General features: G+C 48.3%; 1 protein-coding gene across 1 annotated transcript in view; it reads right to left on the bottom strand.

Moving 5' to 3' along the window:
- Nucleotides 1–7,180: 7,180 nt before the first annotated feature.
- Nucleotides 7,181–19,976, bottom strand: part of cebpa (CCAAT enhancer binding protein alpha) — a 28,473-nt gene continuing 15,677 nt past the window's right edge. The window contains exon 2 of the mRNA XM_033035928.1: nt 7,181–8,493. Coding sequence (XP_032891819.1) covers nt 7,612–8,373 — 762 coding nt within the window. The 5' untranslated portion in view covers nt 8,374–8,493 and the 3' untranslated portion in view covers nt 7,181–7,611. The remainder of the gene's footprint in view (nt 8,494–19,976) is intronic.

Raw genomic sequence — 19,976 nt, 5'->3', positions numbered from 1 at the left:
AGTAACATCTGTGGCCACCTCGTATAGGCACTGAATGGTAAGCATCTTTTAAATCGGTGCTGGCCCTTGAAGTAACCTTAGGGAATTAATTGTTAAGCAGTAACAAAGGTATCTATCTTGTCAGATCTATGATGATGCGATGACCATCATCTTGTTTGTTTTGATAAATATATTGGACACGAATTCTAATGGTTCGTGTTGAGTTTTCTCAATTACACCTTTTATGTGAAGCTGCTTTAGTTCAGCTTGCGCTTTTGATTTCCCTTTATCAGAAAGCACGAACATTCGGTTCAACGTAGGTCCTTGGGGCTGTTGTCCAAGTTTGTCGGACTGACGGCTCCGGAATACTTCCTTGTCGGTGTTTTCTCCCCGGAGCTAAAGTCGCACGAACTCCCGCTAAGGGAAACTGTCGTGCCACCGGCCGTTGCTGGCTGCCTGCTGCTTGCTGACTCCTCCCCCGCCAGCTTTCAACAGCCTTCCTGTAGAAAAAAGGTAAGTAAAGAAAACGACGTTCCCTTACCTACTGTTGCAGGTTCAAACATCCTGCCATTTGGGAGGAACGTCCTTCCTCCTGACAATGACGAGTTGCAATGCGTGTAGCGCAATGACACGCATGCGTCCTGGCGGGCTTCTTCACGTAGTCACTCACGTGACTCCGAAGTAAAATTGGCAGTTCTAATGTAACCTCCAGTACTGACCGTCACATGCAGAGTCGAATGGAGTGTTTCACGATGACTGTCTCACTGAACATCATGTGAACTGCTGCAATTCTGCCACACTCACTATCACACACGCACTGTGCAGCTCAACTTGAACTACAAGGCCGACTCTGTGTGCAGTTCCCCTGACAGCCGACTCTCCCTCAGGCTACAAAGATTAATACAGCATTGAAACAGACCATTCGGGCCCAATTGACCATGCTGACCATTGGCACTCTGGGCTAATCCCGTTTACCAGCATTTGGCCTATTTCTCTCTCATTCGTGAAGTTGCCAATCTCCCACTCACCCTGGAGTCAAGTCCCTGAAAGTACCATCTCTGGAGTACAGCCCCTAAATCTGTTCTGCAAATATTGTTGCTGAAGGCCCCAACTCTCCCTGCTGGACAATCACTGAAGGTGCTGACTCTTGCTGGGGTCACTCTTTCTGCTTTCAGTCCCCGAAGTGTTCTCTCCCTCAGCTTAGCATTCCTGAAGATTCTGGGCCTCCTGAGAGACTGCTGACTCTCACTGGCTACATGGAGACACAAGAAACTGCAGATGCTAAAATCCTGAGTAAAAAAACAAATTGTTGGAGGAACTCGGCAGGTCAGGCATCATCTGTGGAGGGAATGGACCTTTCTTCAGACTGAATGTAATGGGGGGGGGGGGGGCCGGGGTTCGTTCGCTCGTGTGTCAGACAACGTATAGCTCGTTGTTCGCTTCTGTCGTCGTCCAACATGTTGACAGAATTGTTCGCCCAACACGTCATAGGGTGCATAGAATTGGATCGCCACGAGGATGCTTCTGTCATGATCCACAGGAGGGGGTGAATGAATGCTGGAAAAGAGAGGTAGCAGTGAGGCAAACCCTGGCAAGTGATAGATGCATACAGATGGGGGAAGGGGTTTATTGGCAGATGAGTGGAGTGAGTGACAAATGCTAGAGGTGAAAAGGAGACAATAAGGTATCAGATAAGAGAAGAGGAATAGAGAAATGTAAAGTTGGAGGGGGGGACATAGGTGGGAAAGGAGGGAGGAAAAGAGGCGAATAAAGGGAAATGGACTCGAGACGAGAGGAGGGGAAATCAGTATCTGTGTCAGTTCTGTACACAATGGGCGGCACAGTGGCACAGCGGTAGAGTTGCTGCCTTACAACGCCAGAGACCCGGGTTCGTCCCTGACTACAGGTGCTGTCTTTACACAGTTTGTTTGTTCTCCCCTGTGTGGGTTTTATCTGGTGCTCCGGTTTCCTCCCATACTCCAAAGACATGCAGGTTGCGGGTTAACTGGCTTTGGTAAAATTGTAAAACTGTCCCCAGTGTGCGTGTAGGATAGTGCTAGTGTACGGGGTGATCGATGGTCGGCGCAGACTCGATGGGCCGAAGGGGCTGTTTCTGCACTGTACCTGTAAACTAAACTAAAGTTCCTTAAGTTGAATCTTGCTTCACTCTGCCAGTGCTGATCCAGTTCTCTCTGAACCTGGTCTGATCTGTCAAAAGCAGAGTGGCTCCACTATCATGGATAGAACAGGTGGCAGGTGGGACTAGTGTGGCTGGGACATGTTGGCCGGTGCAGGCAAGTTGGGCCAAAGGGCCTGTTACCACTGTATCACTCTAAGACATGACAAAGGCTGGCATGGAACAGGCATGGCATGGATGGCTTCTCTCTGTGCATTAAAGCAAACTCAGGGAAATAAACACCATAGTTAGACACAAAAAGCTGCGGTAACTCAAGCAGCATCTCTGGAGAGAAGGAATGGGTGACATATCGGGTCGAGACTCTTCTTCAGACTGGTTAGGGATAAGGGAAATGAGAGATTTCGAGTAGAAGGTGATATGGAAAGATGAGGAACAATGAATGAAAGATATGCAAAAAAGTAATGATGATAAAGGAAACAGGCCATTGTTAGTTGTTTGTTGGGTGAAAATGAGAAACTAGTGCGAATTGGGTGGGGGAGGGATAAAGAAAGAAGGAATGCCGGGGCTACCGGAAGTGAGAGAAATCAATATTCATACCACTGGGCTGTAAGCTGCCCAAGCAAAATATGAGATGCTGTTCCTCCAATTTGCGTTTAGCCTCACTCTGACACTGGAGGAGACCGAGGACAGAAAGGTCTGTGTAGGAATGGGAAGCAGAATTAAAAGTGTCCAGCATCTGGGAGATCAGGTTGGTTCATGCGGGCTGAGCAAAGGTGTTCTGCAAAACGATCGTCCAGTCTGCGTTTTGGTCTCGCCAATGTATAAGAGTCCACATCTTGAACAACGGATACAGTAGATGAGGTTGGAGGAGGTGCAAGTGAACCTCTGCTTAACCTGAATGGACTGTCGGGGTCCCTCAACAGAGTCAAGGGAGGAGGTAAAGCGACAGGTGTTGCATCTTCTGCGGTTGCAGGGGAAGGTACTTGGGGAGGGGGTGGGAAGGGTGGGAAGGGATGAGTTAACCAGGGCGTTGCGGAGGGAATGGTCCCTGCAGGGGTGGAGAGGGAAAAATGTGACTAGTGGTGGGATCCCGTTGGAGGTTGCAGAAATTTCAGAGGATTATGTGTTGTATGCGACGGCTGATGGAGTGGAAGGTAAGGACTAGGGGACTCTGTCTCTGTTGCGACTAATGTAAGGAGGAGCAAAGGCAGAGCTGCGGGGTACCAAGGAGACACGAGTGGGGGCCTCATCTATGTAATAAACACCATGCTCCCCCTCTAAGATTGAAATGGCTATTCACACAGCTCTGCCCCATTCCTTACTGTCAGTGAGTCACACCCCTTTCAAAGCACAACTAAGCTTACATGCCTCCTGGTCGTAAGTCTTATCTTTCAAGGAGGACTTTGAACAGCTAGTTGTGTCTTCAATAAATCTCTGATTAGCAGCAGGGTGAGGGTGGAGAGTCCAGGGGCAGAGTCTGCCTGTCTCCAGAGACAGAGGGGGTTGGCAACATTGAGAGCGTGCGGTGTGAACAGCCCAGGTTGACGCAGGGCTGCTCTCCCTGACAACAGGTTAAATATTAGCTGGAAACAAACACAGGGAGGCAGGGACATCTCTCCAGGGCCTTGCACTTTGTCCCGGTCAGGAACCCTCAAGAAATTTGCCACGTTCTCCTAGTGAAGAAGCGGCCCTACCCACAATGGGAGAGTGGCACAGAGAGTCCCTAGCCTGCGATCCGGGTAGAGGCTGATCCCAACCTGAAAAGCATCTTGGACAGATATATGGAATGGGATATACCTGTATGTGATAGCAAGGGTTTCGAGGGATGGGCCAAATGAGACTTGCCTAGAGTGCTAACTCGGTTGGCATGGACAAGGTGGACCAAAGGGCCTGTTGCCGTGTTGTACAGCTAAGCAATCCTGTCACATGGCCATGAACTCCACGCTGAATCTCCTGCCATCAACCTTCACGGCAGGGCAATTTATCGCAGCCAAATACTCTGGAATGTGACGAGACCTGAGCACCTGGGGAGAGGCCCACACGGTCACAGGGAGAACATGCAAACTCCACATGGACAGCACCCGAGCTCAGTGGTGAATCTGAGTGACCGGAGCGGTGATACAGCAACACTACCCGCAGTCACATCGTGCCGCCCATTCTATGTGGTCACTGAATAATTAATTAATGGCTCCCCGCTCCCCTGCTGGATAGGCTCGGCTTGTACTCGCTAGAATTTAGAAGATTGAGGGGGGATCTTATAGAAACTTACAAAATTCTTAAGGGGTTGGACAGGCTAGATGCAGAAAGATTGTTCCCGATGTTGGGGAAGTCCAGAACAAGGGGTCACAGTTTAAGGATAAGGGGGAAATCTTTTAGGACCGAGATGAGGAAAACATTTTTCACACAGAGAGTGGTGAATCTCTGGAATTCTCTGCTACAGAAGGTAGTTGAGGCCAGTTCATTGGCTATATTTAAGAGGGAGTTAGATCTGGCCCTTGTGGCTAAAGGGATCAGGGGGTATGGAGAGAAGGCAGGTACAGGATACTGTTGGATGATCAGCCACGATCATATTGAATGACAGTGCGGGTTCGAAGGGCCGAATGGCCTACTCCTGCACCTATTTTCTATGTTTCTATGTAATGAGGTTGCTGGTGTTGAGTATGCTGAGCTGCAGTGTGATCCTCCACCAATGACCTGATTCATGGCTAGTTTATGGGAACTGCACAGGAGGTGGTGGATGGTCATTGCCGGGTTGTGGTGGGGCACACTGGCACACCCACCCATGCCGTGCACACACACCCGGCCTAACTCGAGGCATGGAGCAGTTTTCCGGAGTGGCTTGTGGGCTTGGAAGCACTGTGCGTTCCTGCCCTGGTGACTGGGCCAAGTGTGGGCAAGGGACTGGGACAGAGTGAGCTTCCTTGGTGGGGCAGGCACAGAGTAATAGACTTTGCACACAGTTCCTGTCATTAGCCAGGAGAGAACAATTAAAAAAGAACTCCATATCCTCACATATCTCCCAACTGACCCCTCGTACCCGACCGCCCATAGGCATACACCATTGTACTCCGCTGCAGTGCACACGCGCACATTACTCCCTTCATAAGGAATTCCTGCACCTCGCAGCTCAGGGAGAGGCCATTCGGCCTGGTACGGTGACAGGCTGGACCCCAGTGGTGCCCCATTGTGCAAGCCTATCCCCCAATCCCATTCAGAAGTTGCTGGTGTGAAAGGTGGGCAGAATGGTACAGCCTCTCCAAGCCACAGGCCATTGAGTCAATCCAAGAATGTTGGAGGTCCTAGTCCCATCCCTGAAGTTCAGAGCTCCAACACCTGCTCATCCTGCTCGCCCCGCCCTCTGTGTGAAGCAATCCCCCTCCTCTTCCCTCCCATCCTCCTGCTGCTCCCATTCACTCTGGGTCCTCTGGTCACTGGCAATTCTTTGGGTGGTGACAACTTCCCCTTCTTTACCCTGTCCAAGTCATGCCTGATGTCGAAAAACCTCCACTTCACATCCTACTCCCAGCAAACCAACACTGGCTTCCCGAGAGAGCAGAGGTATCTCACCCTTGAACTGTTCCAGGCAGTGAAGCTCATCCTTGCTCTCCCCACAATGTTCATCCATGCACCCTATACTGTGGACATCACAGCCCCGTTGAAACCAGACGAGGCATCTGGACAACTTTAACAGAACTGGGCCTAAAAGGGTTCCAACCCGAAACGTTGTCTGTCCACCCCTTCCTGACCCGCAGAGCTCCTCCAGCACAAGGCTTTGTTTTCTACTTCTTGCGTATGGCGTGCACAGTCTAAAGTTGTAGGACAACTTGTTCTATTTGATTGTGCACGTCGGCTTGATTGCATTAGTCGAAACAGGGCGGACCACGTGAAGGTTGCAATCTCCCACCCCCTAGGTTTTGTTTAACAGACCTCCTGCGCTCTGCCCCACTTCACCCCGCTGGCTGTGGCTGCTCTCTGCCCAACTACAGTCGACATTTCTCCAGTCCTGCACTCTCCGTGCTCCTCTCATCTGCTGCTACGGTCTGCCCCCTTCTGCCCATGCCTGCACTCTGCTTCCTTCAATCCAGTCCAACCTCTCACTGTATACTGGGATGTTTAGTTTAGTGAGGTTTGTATGATCTGCATATTTGGTAACTCTACTCTCTTAACCCAAATCTGGCCACTTTATGATTTTCACTCTCTCTGGAACACGGCACGCAGTGGGTTAAAGTCCTGTTTTTCACTGAAGTCCAGTACTTTAGATCAGGCCACTTTCAGTTGATCCAACTTATTTCCCTCTCACACCCACGCAAATAGCTCCCTTTTGCCTTTCCACTCCAATCAGGGCTGTGCTGTGTCTTCGCTCGCTGCCAGAATCCCAAATCGTGAGAATTTAAAGCAACTCGGGGATATTTGCCAAACTATCTCCTGCACTACCCGGCAATAGTACAGGAGGGAGGGGGCAGCGGGATGCAGACTCCCACACACACACCTTCCCTCTCAAAATCCCCGGAGACTGTACTTAACATCTCTGGGAGCAGCCAAAGAATCAAAGCCACTGGCAGAGACAAAGGTGGGCAGATTCAGGAAAATAAACCCGTCGCTGGAGTGAGAGAGAGAGAGATGTGGGAGCGCAAAAGGGAGGTTTTGAGACATAAGCGACTGCAGATGCTGGAATCTTGAGCAGAACAGAAAGTGCTGGAGGAACTCAGTGGGTCAGGCAGCATCTGTGGAGGGAATGGACAGACTACGTTCCGAGTCGGGACCCCTCTGGCAAGGCTGATTATTTTACAAAAGTCAGCCACCACGGGAAACCGGACAGCAGAGAGGGAGGGAAGTGAGTGGGTGACAATCCGGGGGCCGGAGAGTGGGGAAACTCAAGAGAAATGACAGGGCTGGAACAAGTGACCATAGATGCTGGAATGTGGAGCAAAACACAAAGTGCTGGAACAACTCGGCGAGTCAGGCAGCATCTATTTGGCGACGTTTGGCCCTTTCTTCAGACGCAGGAAGCTCTGGACTAAACTCAAGGCGGCTTGGGATCACGCAGAGAAAGCGTCACAACAATTAAATACAAGCGTTTGATTTATTGAATGTTTTCAAAAAAAATTTGCAAGGTCATCATACAACAGTCCCGGTACAAAGTAGTTAAAATGCCCTTGAGACGGGGCGGGGAGCAAGCTTGGCCAGCCGCCCCTGACACAGTGGATCTCTCCGCTCGAGAACCACCGGGGGGAAACAGTTACAAACATCTGATACAAAAAAATAAATCTGTAGTCAGTAACCCTGTGAAAACCACAGCGAGTTACAAGTCCCGCGGGATAGCAGCTCGGGGATGGGCCGAGTGCTGGCAAAGTCCGGCCTGGGGGTCTGGGACTGGCACTGTCCTGAGGGAAATGGCCGCTCGTACTGTCCCATAGCTGCCCCCTGCGACCCCCGCGTGTCAGGCGTTGCGGGCGGTCTGGGCTTCCCGTTGTCCAGGCCCCGTCCCCCGGGGCTCAGATGCAGCCTCCCATGGCTTTCACCAGAGCCGCCTCGGGCAGCTGTCGGAAGAGCCCCCGCAGAGTGTCGAGCTCCCGGCTCAGCTCCTGGACGCGGCCGCGGAGCCGTTCGTTGTCGCCCGCCAGCTCCATCACCTTGTGCTGGATCTCCACATTGCGCAGTTTGGCCTTGTCCCGGCTCTTGCGCACCGCGATGTTATTGCGCTCCCTCCTCAGCCGGTACTCCAGGCTGCTCTTGTCCGCCGACCTCTTCCCCTTGGCGCCGGGACTGCCCTTGTGTGCGGGCAGCGGGCTGGGCACGGGTGTGGGCGGCGGCGTAGGCTGTCCGGGCTGCAGGTGGACGCTGGTCTGGGCACAATGAGACACCTGGTACTGGAGGTGGGCGCACTGCGCCGGGCTCCGGAGCCTCTCCTGTCGCTCGGGCGGCTCCTGCTTCACCACCACCGAGCGCAGGGACGCCGGGCGGCCGAGCAGCGGCTGCAGCTTGCTCTCCCGGTAGGCGAAGGCGGGGTGAGGGGCGGGCAGCTCGCCGGCCGCCCTGCCCTTGTCCTGGCAGTGCCCCAGCTTCGCCAGTTGCTGGTGATTGCTATGGAAGAGGTCGGCCAGGAACTCATCGTTGAAGGCGGCCGGGTCGATGTAGGCGCTGATGTCGATGGAGTTCTCGTGGTCACAGATGTCTGGCAGCTCGCCCGGGTCCCGGTACGCGAAGGCCGGCGGCTGCTGGTGCGGCTCCACCTCGTAGAAGTTGCTGTGTTCCATGTGGAAGCTATGCGCAGCGAGGCATGGTGAGGTGCCGCGGGAATCCAGCCTGGACGAAGCTGCCAGCCAGGGACACTTTCCTTTCCTTTCCTTTCCTTTCCTTTCCTCTCCTCTCCTCTCCCTACTGCCGCCTTCTCTCGGGGCTGATCCCCCGGTGCGCTCTCACTTCCCATTTATACTGCCAGGAGTCGCCTCCTTCCTCTCATTCTGACCAACCATCTGCCCAGGTCTGGCCGAGCCTCCAGCCACACGCCCCTCCCCTCCCCTCCCCACCCCACCCGTCTCCACCGACTGCCAGGTGCAGCTGGAGGGGCCGAACGGCCGCTGCTCCGCCGGTGGGCTGCGGAGTGACCCCTTTTCCCGGGTAAATCCGACCGTCAGCTGCGCGCTGCCCGAGTAGAGGGACCCGACTGCGCGCTGCCCCATGTGGGAGATAGCTCTATGGTGGAGGTCCTGGCTGCGCGCTGCGAGAGGAGTCCCGATGCGCGCTCCCGTGGGGGCTCTAGGCTGCGAGCTCTCGGAGGGAGAGCCGGACGCGCGCTCCCGGAGGAATGGTTTCCAGTGCTCGCTCTCGCTCCTCTTTTCTTGTATTTTTTTCATACACATCTGGGGTCAGACACAGAATGCAGTCTGAAGAAGGGTTTCGGCCCGAAGCGTTGCCTATTTCCTTTGCTCCATAGATGCTGCTGCACCCGCTGAGTTTCTCCAGCTTTTTTGTGTACCTTCGATTTTCCAGCATCTGCAGTTCCTTCTTGAACACAGAATGGAGCTCCCTCTACACAGTTCCATCGCGCACTCTCAGGACAGCGGCACCATGAATGGAGTGAAACTCCCCTACACAGTTCTGTCACACATTCTCAGGGTAGATAAAGAACATTCAAACTTAAGAAAGACAAGCAGTAGTATGGCCCTTTGGCGCAGCGTTCCTGCTCTAACATCAGTCAAATCGTGGATGTTCATTTCCCTCACCATGTTCCTGCACATCCTTTGATTTTCCTAATTTCGGAAAATCTCTCAACCACTTTTGAATATACTTCCTGAATGTTCACAGATCCATGCTTTAGACAGAGAACTCCAAGATTCACCACTCTCGGTGGGAGCAAAATTCTTCTCATCAGACATGAATGGGTGACTCCTATTTTGAGACACTGGCCCCTGGGTCCAGACTCCCAGCTAAGGATGGCAGGTGCTCGCAATGAAGAATAGACAATAGACAATAGGTGCAGGAGTAGGCCATTCGGCCCTTCGAGCCAGCACCGTCAATCACCATCATATAACAATTGCAGCACGGAAACAGGCCATCTCGGCCCTACAAGTCCGTGCCGAACAACTTTTTTCCCTTAGTCCCACCTGCCTGCACTCATACCATAACCCTCCATTCCCTTCTCATCCATATGCCTATCCAATTTATTTTTAAATGATACCAACGAACCTGCCTCCACCACTTCCACTGGAAGCTCATTCCACACCGCTACCACTCTCTGAGTAAAGAAGTTCCCCCTCATGTTACCCCTAAACTTCTGTCCCTTAATACTGAAGTCATGTCCTCTTGTTTGAATCTTCCCTTTTCTCAAAGGGAAAAGCTGATCCACGTCAACTCTGTCTATCCCTCTCATCATTTTAAAGACCTCTTTCATGCCCCCCCTTAACCTTCTGCGCTCCAGAGAATAAAGACCTAACTTATTCAACCTTTCTCTGTAACTTAGTTGTTGAAACCCAGGCAACATTCTAGTAAATCTCCTCTGTACTCTCTCTATTTTGTTGACATCCTTCCTATAATTGGGCAACCAAAATTGTACACCATACTCCAGATTTGGTCTCACCAATGCCTTGTACAATTTTAACATTACATCCCAGCTTCTATACTCAATGCTCTGATTTATAAAGGCTAGCATACCAAAAGCTTTCTTTACCACCCTATCTATATGAGATTCCACCTTCAAGGAACTATGCACGGTTATTCCCAGATCCCTCTGTTCAACTGTATTCTTCAATTCCCTACCATTTACCATGTACGTCCTATTTTGATTTGTCCTGCCAAGGTGTAGCACCTCACATTTATCAGCATTAAACTCCATCTGCCATCTTTCAGCCCATTCTTCCAAATGGCCTAAATCCCTCTGTAGACTTTGGAAATCCTCTTCATTATCCACAACACCCCCTATCTTGGTATCATCTGCATACTTACTAATCCAATTTACCACACCTTCATCCAGATCATTGATGTACATGACAAACAACAAAGGACCCAACACCGATCCCTGAGGCACCCCACTAGTCACCTGCCTCCAACCCGACAAACAACCATCCACCATTAACCTCTGGCTTCTCCCATTCAGCCACTGTTGAATCCATCTTGCTACTCCTGTATTTATACCCAACAGTTGAACCTTCTTAACCAACCTTTCATGAGGAACCTTGTCAAAGGCCTTACTAAAGTCCATATAGACAACATCCACTGCTTTACCCTCGTCAATTTCCCTAGTAACCTCTTCAAAAAATTCAAGAAGATTAGTCAAACATGACCTTCCAGGCACAAATCCATGCTGACTGTTCCTAATCAGACCCTGTTTATCCAGATGCTTATATATATTATCTCTAAGTATCTTTTCCGTTAATTTGCCCACCACTGAAGTCAAACTAACAGGCCTATAATTGCTAGGTTTACTCTTAGAACCCTTTTTAAACAATGGAACAACATGCACAGCACGCCAATCCTCGGGGACTATTTCCGTTTCCAATGACATTTGAAATATTTCTGTCATAGCCCCGGCTATTTCTACACTAACTTCCCTCAATGTCCTAGGGAATATCCTGTCAGGACCTGGAGACTTATCCACTTTTATATTTTTCAAAAGTGTCAGTACTTCTTTTACTTTGAAACTCATAGTATCCATAGCTACTCTGCTAGTTTCCCTTACCTCACATAATTCAATATCCTTCTCCTTGGTGAATACCGAAGGAAAGAAATTGTTCAATATCTCCCCCATCTCTTTTGGCTCTGCAGATAGCTGTCCACTCCGTCTCTCCAATGGACCAATTTTATCCCTCGTTATCCTTTTGCTATTAATATAGCTGTAGAAACCCTTTGGATTTACTTTCACCTTACTTGCCAAAGCAACCTCATGTCTTCTTTTAGCTTTTCTAATTTCTTTCTTAAGATTCTTTTTACATTCCTTATACTCCTCAAGCACGTCATTTACTTCATGCTGCCTATAATTTTTGTAGATCTCCCTCTTTTTCCGAACAAGATGTCCAATTTCCCTTGAAAACCAGGGCTCTTTCCACTTTTTACTGTTTCCTTTCAACCGAACAGGAACATAAAGATTCTGTACTCTTAAAATTTCCCCTTTAAATGTCCTCCATTTCTCTTCTACATCCTTCCCATAAAACAAAATGTCCCAGTTCACTCCTTTTAAATCATTTCGCATCTCATCAAAGTTAGCCTTTCTCCAATCAAAAATCTCAACCCTAGGTCCAGTTCTGACCCTCTCCATAATTATATTGAAACTAATGGTATTGTGATCACTGGACCCGAAGTGCTCCCCAACGCATACCTCCGCCACCTGTCCCGTCTCATTTCCTAACAGGAGGTCCAACACTGCCCCTCCTCTAGTAGGTACCTCTATGTATTGCTGCAAAAAATTATCCTGCACACATTTTACAAACTCCAAACCATCCAGTCCATTTACCGAATGTGTTTCCCAGTCTATGTGTGGAAAGTTGAAATCTCCCACAATCACTACTTTGTGCTTACTACTAATATCTGCAATCTCCTTACATATTTGCTCTTCCAATTCCCGATCCCCATTTGGCGGTCTATAATACACCCCTATAAGTGTTGCTACACCTTTCCCACTTCTCAGTTCCACCCAAATAGCCTCCCTAGATGAGCCCTCCAATCTATCCTGCCAAAGCACTGCTGTAATATCTTCCCTGACTAGTAATGCAACACCTCCACCTCTTGCCCCTCCAATTCTATCACACCTGAAGCAACAAAATCCTGGAATATTTAGTTTCCAATCACAGCCCTTCTGCAACCATGTTTCACTGATTGCCACAACATCATACTTCCAGGTGTCTATCCAGACTCTAAGCTCATCCACCTTTCTTACAATGCTCCTAGCATTAAAATATGCACATTTAAGAAACCCCCCGCCTCTTATTCTCTGTTTATTTCCTTTTTTTTCCTTTCTCCTCTTGTGCCCGAGTGCTTCCCTTTTCTGCTTCCTGCCTCCCATTCTGTCTACTAGCTTTCTCTATTTGAGTCCCTCGCCCCAACCGTTCTAGTTTAAAGTCTCCCCAGTAGCCTTAGCGAATTTCCCCGCCAGGATATTGGTCCCCCTCGGGTTCAAGTGCAACCCATCCTTTCTGTACAGGTCCCACCTTCCCCAAAAGAAGTCCCAATGATCCAGAAACTTGAATCCCTGCCCTCTGCACCAGTCTTTCAGCCACGCATTTATCCTCCACCTCGCTCCATTCCTACTCTCACTGTCGCGTGGCACAGGCAGTAATCCTGAGATTGTTACCTTTTTGGTCCTTTTCCTTAACTCTCCTCCCAACTCCCTAAATCCTCCCTTCAGGACCTCTTCCCTTTTTTTACCTATGTCATTGGTACCTATATGTACCACGACCTCAGGCTCCTCTCCCTCTGATTTCAGGATATCTTGGACGCGTTGAGACACATCCGAGACCCTGGCACCAGGGAGGCAGACCACCATCCTGGTCTCCCGACTGCGTCCACAGAATCGCCTATCCGACCCCCTAACAATAGAGTCCCCAATTACTATTGCCCTCTTCTTTTTGTCCCTACCTTCAGGAGTAACAGGGCCGGTCTCTGTGCTGGAGGCCCGTCCGCTCTCGCTACCCCCGGGCAGGCTGTCACCCCCATCCGTACTCAAACAGGAGTACTTATTTGCAAGGTGTACCGACATTGGAGTACTCACTCGTCCCTGCCTCTGCCCATTGCCCTTCCTAACTGTGACCCAGTTTTCTGTCTCCCGTGGTCTTGGAGTGACCACCTCCCTGTAACTCCTTTCTATGACCTCCTCGCTCTCCCTGAGCAGACAGAGGTCATCGAGTTGCTGCTCCAGGTTCCTAACACGGTCCCTTAGGAGCCCCATCTCAACGCACCTGGCGTAGATGTGGACGTCTGGAGGGCACTCAGACTCCATGACCTCCCACATCTGACATCCAGAACAGTAAACTGCCCCTCATTCTCCCCCTTGTCCAAATACAATAAAACCTTACCCGGGATACAAGCCAATCAGCTGCTTCCTCTAGTCCGTTCGACCAACCAGAGGCTTCCAGCAGTCTCCTTCTCTGGAAGTGAGATGGAACGTTGCAGATTTGGGTAACTCACAGCTCCAGGTAACTCTTCCTCGCACCAACGGCTCCCTGGGCCTCTGTAGAAGCAAGCCCCGCGCTGTTTTTATACTCACAGCTCCAGGTAACTCCTCCTCGCACCAACGGCTCCCTGGGCCTCTGTAGAAGCAAGCCCCGCGCTGTTTTTATACTCACAGCTCCAGGTAACCCCTCCTCGCTCCAACGGCTCCCCGGGCCTCATGGCTGATCATCCCCAATCAGTACCCCGTTCCTGCCTTCTCCCCATATCTCCTGACTCCGCTATCTTTAAGAGCCCTATCTAGCTCTCTCTTGAAAGTATCCAGAGAACCGGCCTCCACCGCCTTCAGAGGCAGAGAATTCCACAGACTCACAACTCTCTGTGAGAAAAAGTGTTTCCTCGTCTCCGTTCGAAATTGCTTACCCGTTATTCTTAAACTGCTGCCCCTGGTTCTGGACTCCCCAACATCGGGAACATGTTTCCTGCCTCTAGCGTGTCCAAACCCTTAATAATCTTATATGTTTCAATAAGAACAGTTAATGAGTTTTCCTGGCAATTATTGGTGGGTGCACTCAGCAGGAGGGACAATTTGGCCTCAATGGGAAGATGAAATCTGGTACATTCAATAAGACAGGCTGGTAAGAGGTGGCCCTGGAGGTGATTAGCAGGAGCATTGCAGCCAATTCATCGGCAACATTTATAAAGCATTTAATAATCCAAACAAGTCATTAGAGTGTGTACTTGAAGGATCCCAACCCTCTTCAGCTCTTCAGCCCAACTTGCCCATGTCAACCAAAATGCCCAATCTAAGGTAGTCTCATTTGCCTATGTTTGGCCCATATCCCTCTAAAACTTTCCTATCCACATACCTGTCCACATTTCCGTTGAATGTTGTTATTGTACCTGCCTCAACTACCCCATTGGGTTCCATAAATCCACCACTTTCAATGTGAACCCTCAGGTTCTTATCAAGGTTTCAAGGTAAGTTTATTGTCACATGTACCAATTAAGGTACAGATATCAAACCTATGTCCTCTAGTTGTTAATTCCCCTACCTTGGGAAAAAGACTGTATTCACCCTATTTATTCCCCTCGTGATTTTATATACCTCCAGAAGATCACTCTTAAGCCTTCAGCACTCCACAAAAGTCTGCATAACCCCTCGAATCCTGGCAACATCCTCGTATATCCTCTGCGCTCGTTCCAGCTGTCTCCATCACAATGTTCTTTACACCCAAACATTGCACACCAGCCAGCCATTACTTTCTGTGGATCTCCAACTACCCATCTATCCATTCACGACTACAATTTACCCCACCCATTATGCAAGTGGCTCACTGTCCCACTCCCAGGGCGAGATAGCATAGGATAGATGACAAGAAAAGGGATGCACATTTAAGCAGCAGTCAACATTATTGTCTCACAGCTCCTGTGACCATCCAGCCGATCTCCAGCGATTTTGAACATGCTGTCGGTGACTATATGGGTTTCCCCCTGGGCTCTGGTTTCCTCCCACATCCCAAAGATATGTGAGTGCATAGGTAATTGCCTACTGTAAATCACTGCAAATTTAAGTGGAGCGTGAGAAATTGGGGGAGAGTTATATTTTTTTGTGCTGGTCACAGATATTCTTCTTTAATACAAAAAAAACACTTCACTCATAAAAATTCAACAGGTTAAGCATCATCAATGGGTACATTTTGTTTACAATGCTGCCAAGTTCTTCTATATAATACCTGTCACATAAATCAGGAAAATGCCTGTAACCCCAGGTTGAAGACAATTGCCTCGCCCAAATGTACTTTGCATCTACTTTCTATAACAATGAAGCCTGATGGGGAGAGTTCCTGGCCCAGTGGCTTGACTGGCCTCTCTCTCTGCTGTAATGAAATATATATGAAAGCTCACTCGACACTATCCTGTCTCACTCCGAGGGCCAGGGTAGTATAGGTTATATACAGGGTAAAGCTCCCTTGACCTTGTCCAGTCACAAACCCTCAGTCTAGAGATAGAGTAAATGTCATGTTATATTGTCCCAAAATGGGAGAAAAATAGATTCGATACATAGCAAAGCTCCACGTGAAGTATGCTATTTAACATTTGCAGGGTGTGAGTAACTCTGGCTAGTAATACTATTAAGATCCCTTTACACTGTCTTGTCACACACTCTCATTTTGGGTGCAGTACTGGTTAGAGGCACAACAAAGCTCCCACTACACTGTCCCATCAAATTCTTCTGGGACAGGTACAGCAAGGTGAGAGAGGAAAGTTCCCTCTATACTGTTCGATCACACACTCCTAACCCCTGGGATAGTTGGGGTTAGATAGAGTAAAGCTCCCTCTCCAATAGACACATAAAACAGTTAAATATAGAGTGAGGCTCCCTCTAGTTTGTTTTATATTGCAACATTCAATGCCCCCTCCTGAACTTGGACAATATTGTTCAATTTTAAGAAAGTCAATTGATGCTTAATTTTGTGGTTGTTTTAGCTAAATTTGAGGCAAAATTATACTAAAATACTAATTTGCTAGAATCCTGTAGTCAGCTGAATGGGGAATTATCTTTATGCAATACATAAATAGAACAAAGAACAGTACAGCACAGGAACAGACACTTCAAGCCATAATGTTTCTCCCAAACATAATGCTTAGTTGAACTGCTCTCATCTGCCTGCAAGTGATCCATATCCCTCCATTCCCTGCAAATCTTTACACCTATCCAGCTTCTTAAAAGCCACCTTCGATTCTGCCTCAACCACTACCCCAGCCCCTATCACCATCTGTGTAAAAAACCTGCCCCACACATCTCCGTAATATTTCCCCCCTCTCACCTTATAGCTATGCCCTCTAGTGTTGGAACACACCATGTTACAGGAATCATTACTGAAGGGTGATAGAGTGGTGCTAGAACAACAGTTCTTGCTCTCCAACATTAGCAAGCCAAGGAACTGATTGGTGACTTCAAGAGGGAAAAGTCAGGGATCCACAAACCTGTGTTCATTAATGGGACTGTGGTAGAGAGAGCCTCACGTTGCTGGACATGCATATCTCTGCAGATATATCCAGGGCCCAGCATATTCAAGCAATCACAAAGAAAGTTCATCAGTGCCTCGACTTCCATAGACGAATTAAAAGTTTGGTATGCCACCAAATAGTCTATTGCATTTTCATAAGTGTACAGAAGGGAGCATACTGACTGGTTGCATCGCAGTCTGGTTAAGTAACTCGAGCGCCCAGAATGAAAGACACTGCAGAAAGCGATGGATATTTCCCAGTCCATCACTGGTATTGGCCTCCCCACCATAGAATGGATATATTGGACGCACTGCCTCAAAAAGCCAGCCACAACAAATCAAAGACTCACACTAGCCTGATCAGGATCTCATCTCACTATTTCCATCAGGAAGAAGGTACAGGAGCCTGAAAACTGTGACCACCAGATTCAAGAACAGCTTCTTCCCAGCAACCAAGAGACTTTTGAACACTGCACAACATGAACCACTACCTCAGCAATTATGATCTGCTATGGACTAAGCTACGGACTTTGATTCTGTGCTATTACTGTTATCAATTTATTGTATTATTCATTATTATATATTATCTGTGTGTTTTGCATTAATGGAGCTGTAAAGCTGCAGCAAGTAAGAATTTAATTGTTCAGTTGACGGTACATATGACAATTAAACACTCTTGACTGCTGAATACATTTTCAGAACTAAACTCTGGTCTGCACTCCAGAATACCACAGAAAGTTAGGGATTAAAAAAAGCAACAGTACTGATCAGAATTTTCCAGAATCTTTGGAAAAGTGAGGTACCAAATGATTGTTGGATGAGAATGTCCCAGCCCCCTCCAGGAAAGGTGCTGGATGAAAAGGAAAATTAACAGTGAACACAGAACAGAGTTGGCAATTGCTCCAATGAATATGAGTAGTCCACGCTGCTCTGAGAAGGATTGCCTCACTGGACTAACTCTAGCCTGTTTCCAGGCGGTGATTTAGTGGGACAAAGGGAAGTGTAGTGGTGGTTTCTGGTTTTGAATGCAAGTGAGGTAATGACCCTGCAGAAACATTTGCAAAGATTAAGGCCTGTGGTATGAATTGGTTGTGATGCTCCAAAAATGGGATGAGTGAAGGGTGCCTAGTAACAGTGGGAGAAGTAGTATTGATATGATGGAGCTGGTGACTTTTCCCAGCTTGGTTCTGTTGGATCTCTCATTGTATATGTGTAGAAACAGGCAGATAGGTTTAAACTCTGGGAACTGCCAATATTGGAACTACCAACTTCCAATATGTCCATATCGATGAAATGGAAAGTACAAGTTGCTACCTCAAAAGGGCCTGTCCCACTTGTATGAACTAATTGCTGACCTCTGCCGAGTTTGCCCTTGATTCATATTCGCAGCATGGTCGCCAGATGGTCATAGGAAGCCGTGGGAGGTCTTTGTTAACTCTTCCTCATGCTCGTGAGTGGTCTGCGCGTACTCGTGGCCTCAAGTGGCGTTTTTTCAACCTGCTAAAAAATGTCCATGAGTAAAAAAAGGTCGGCATTGGTCTGCCAAGTGGGACAGGGGCTTAAGTCAATCAGAACAGAGAGGCACCATAAGCAGAACTATCAATGCATTGCTGGAAAGTTCACAGATATGCAAAAGCAGATTGGGAAAAGTGCAGTGTGATTCTGGACCAACTCTTGACCACTCAAACAAGGTGATGAGGAAGATCCTATATTGCAAGGGAGGTGGAGTTCTCCAAGAAGAAAGTGTCCATTTGCAGTCCTTGGACATGCTAAAGTGTCACACCCACTGGAGTAGTTTTGAAGTAGATTAGAGTGTTTGTAACTCATTCCTAGCTATGTGTTGCAGACGAAGCACTGATGGTTAAAGTCCTGGACAAGGGGGATTGAACAGTTTGGTCAAATATTGACCAAGATATATAACAGCCTAGTTTAGTTTACTTTAATTTAGCTTAGTTTACCGTGCAGAAACAGGCTCTTCGGCCCACCGAGTCCCCGCTGACCAGCGAACCCTGTACACTAGCACTATCCTACACAAACTAGGGACAATTTACAATTTTACCAAGCTAATTAATCTATTAACCTACAAACCTGTGTGTCTTCTGAGCGTTCGAGGAAACCAGAGATCCCGGGGGAAACCCACACGGGTCATAGGGAAAATGTACAAACTCCGTACAAATAGCACCCATAGTCAGGATTGAACCCGGGTCTCTGGTGCTGTAAGGCAGCAATTCTACCGCTGTGCCACCTTGCTGCCTTGCTATACAATTTTTTTAATAGCAGAATGCACATGGTGCAACATGATAAAACATTAGTACAAGACGTTGGCCTTGCCATACGTAGAGTGTTGTGTTCAGTTTTGGTCACCCTGCTGCAGGATAGAGGCCATGAAGATAGAAAACGTGCAGAGTAAAGTTCCTTCTCTGTGTGGTTGTACTATTGCTCCTGTGTAATTGCTGATATGGAATATTTGATGATTTCTGACACATTTACAGAGAAGGCCATGACCCTGCAGAACATTGTTATACATCTGGGTCAATATTTTACCAAAGCCTGTTCAATCCCCCTTGTCCAGGACTCTAATCATCAGTGCTTCGTCTGCAACAGATAGCTGGCAATGAGGTACAAACACTCTAATCTAATCGGGTTACAGATGATGCCTTGAGAGGTTTATTAACGTCATCTGGATTCCAGAGATTAGATTAGAGACTTGGGCTCACTCGCTACACACTAGGATTCTGTACGATACTCGCTGGCTATCTCCCACATGTCACTGAGTTCATCACTCTGGCCAGACAGACTCAGCTCTGCCTTCTCACTTCCTTTACAATCTGTGACTTGCAAAGAGTGAAAACTGTGCCTGTGCTTTGATTCAGGTTCAAATATTCAACATTGGGGTGAGACATCATAGTTATATCGTTAGTTATATAGAGCAGAAATGGGCCCCACAGCCCACCATGTCCACGCTAACCTTTGTGGCAATCTACAGTAATCCATTTGCCTGCATTGTTCGTCCTTCAAAGGCCTGCCTATTTAACTGTCTAAATGCCTCTTAAATATCTTTGTTTCCATCACCTCCTCTGGCAGTGCACAATTCTCGGTGTGAAAAAACTTTCCCTTTAGAGCACCTTTAAAATTCCTTCCTTTCACTATGCCCTCTTGTTTTTGATATCTCTGAGGGAAAAACATTCTGAATTTCTACCCTATTGAGACCTCCTAAAATATTGTATACCTCGATTAGGTCATCC

Source organism: Amblyraja radiata, chromosome 17 (genome assembly GCF_010909765.2).
Source record: "Amblyraja radiata isolate CabotCenter1 chromosome 17, sAmbRad1.1.pri, whole genome shotgun sequence".
NCBI lineage: Eukaryota > Metazoa > Chordata > Chondrichthyes > Rajiformes > Rajidae > Amblyraja > Amblyraja radiata.
This window is presented reverse-complemented; position numbering and strand designations above follow the sequence as displayed.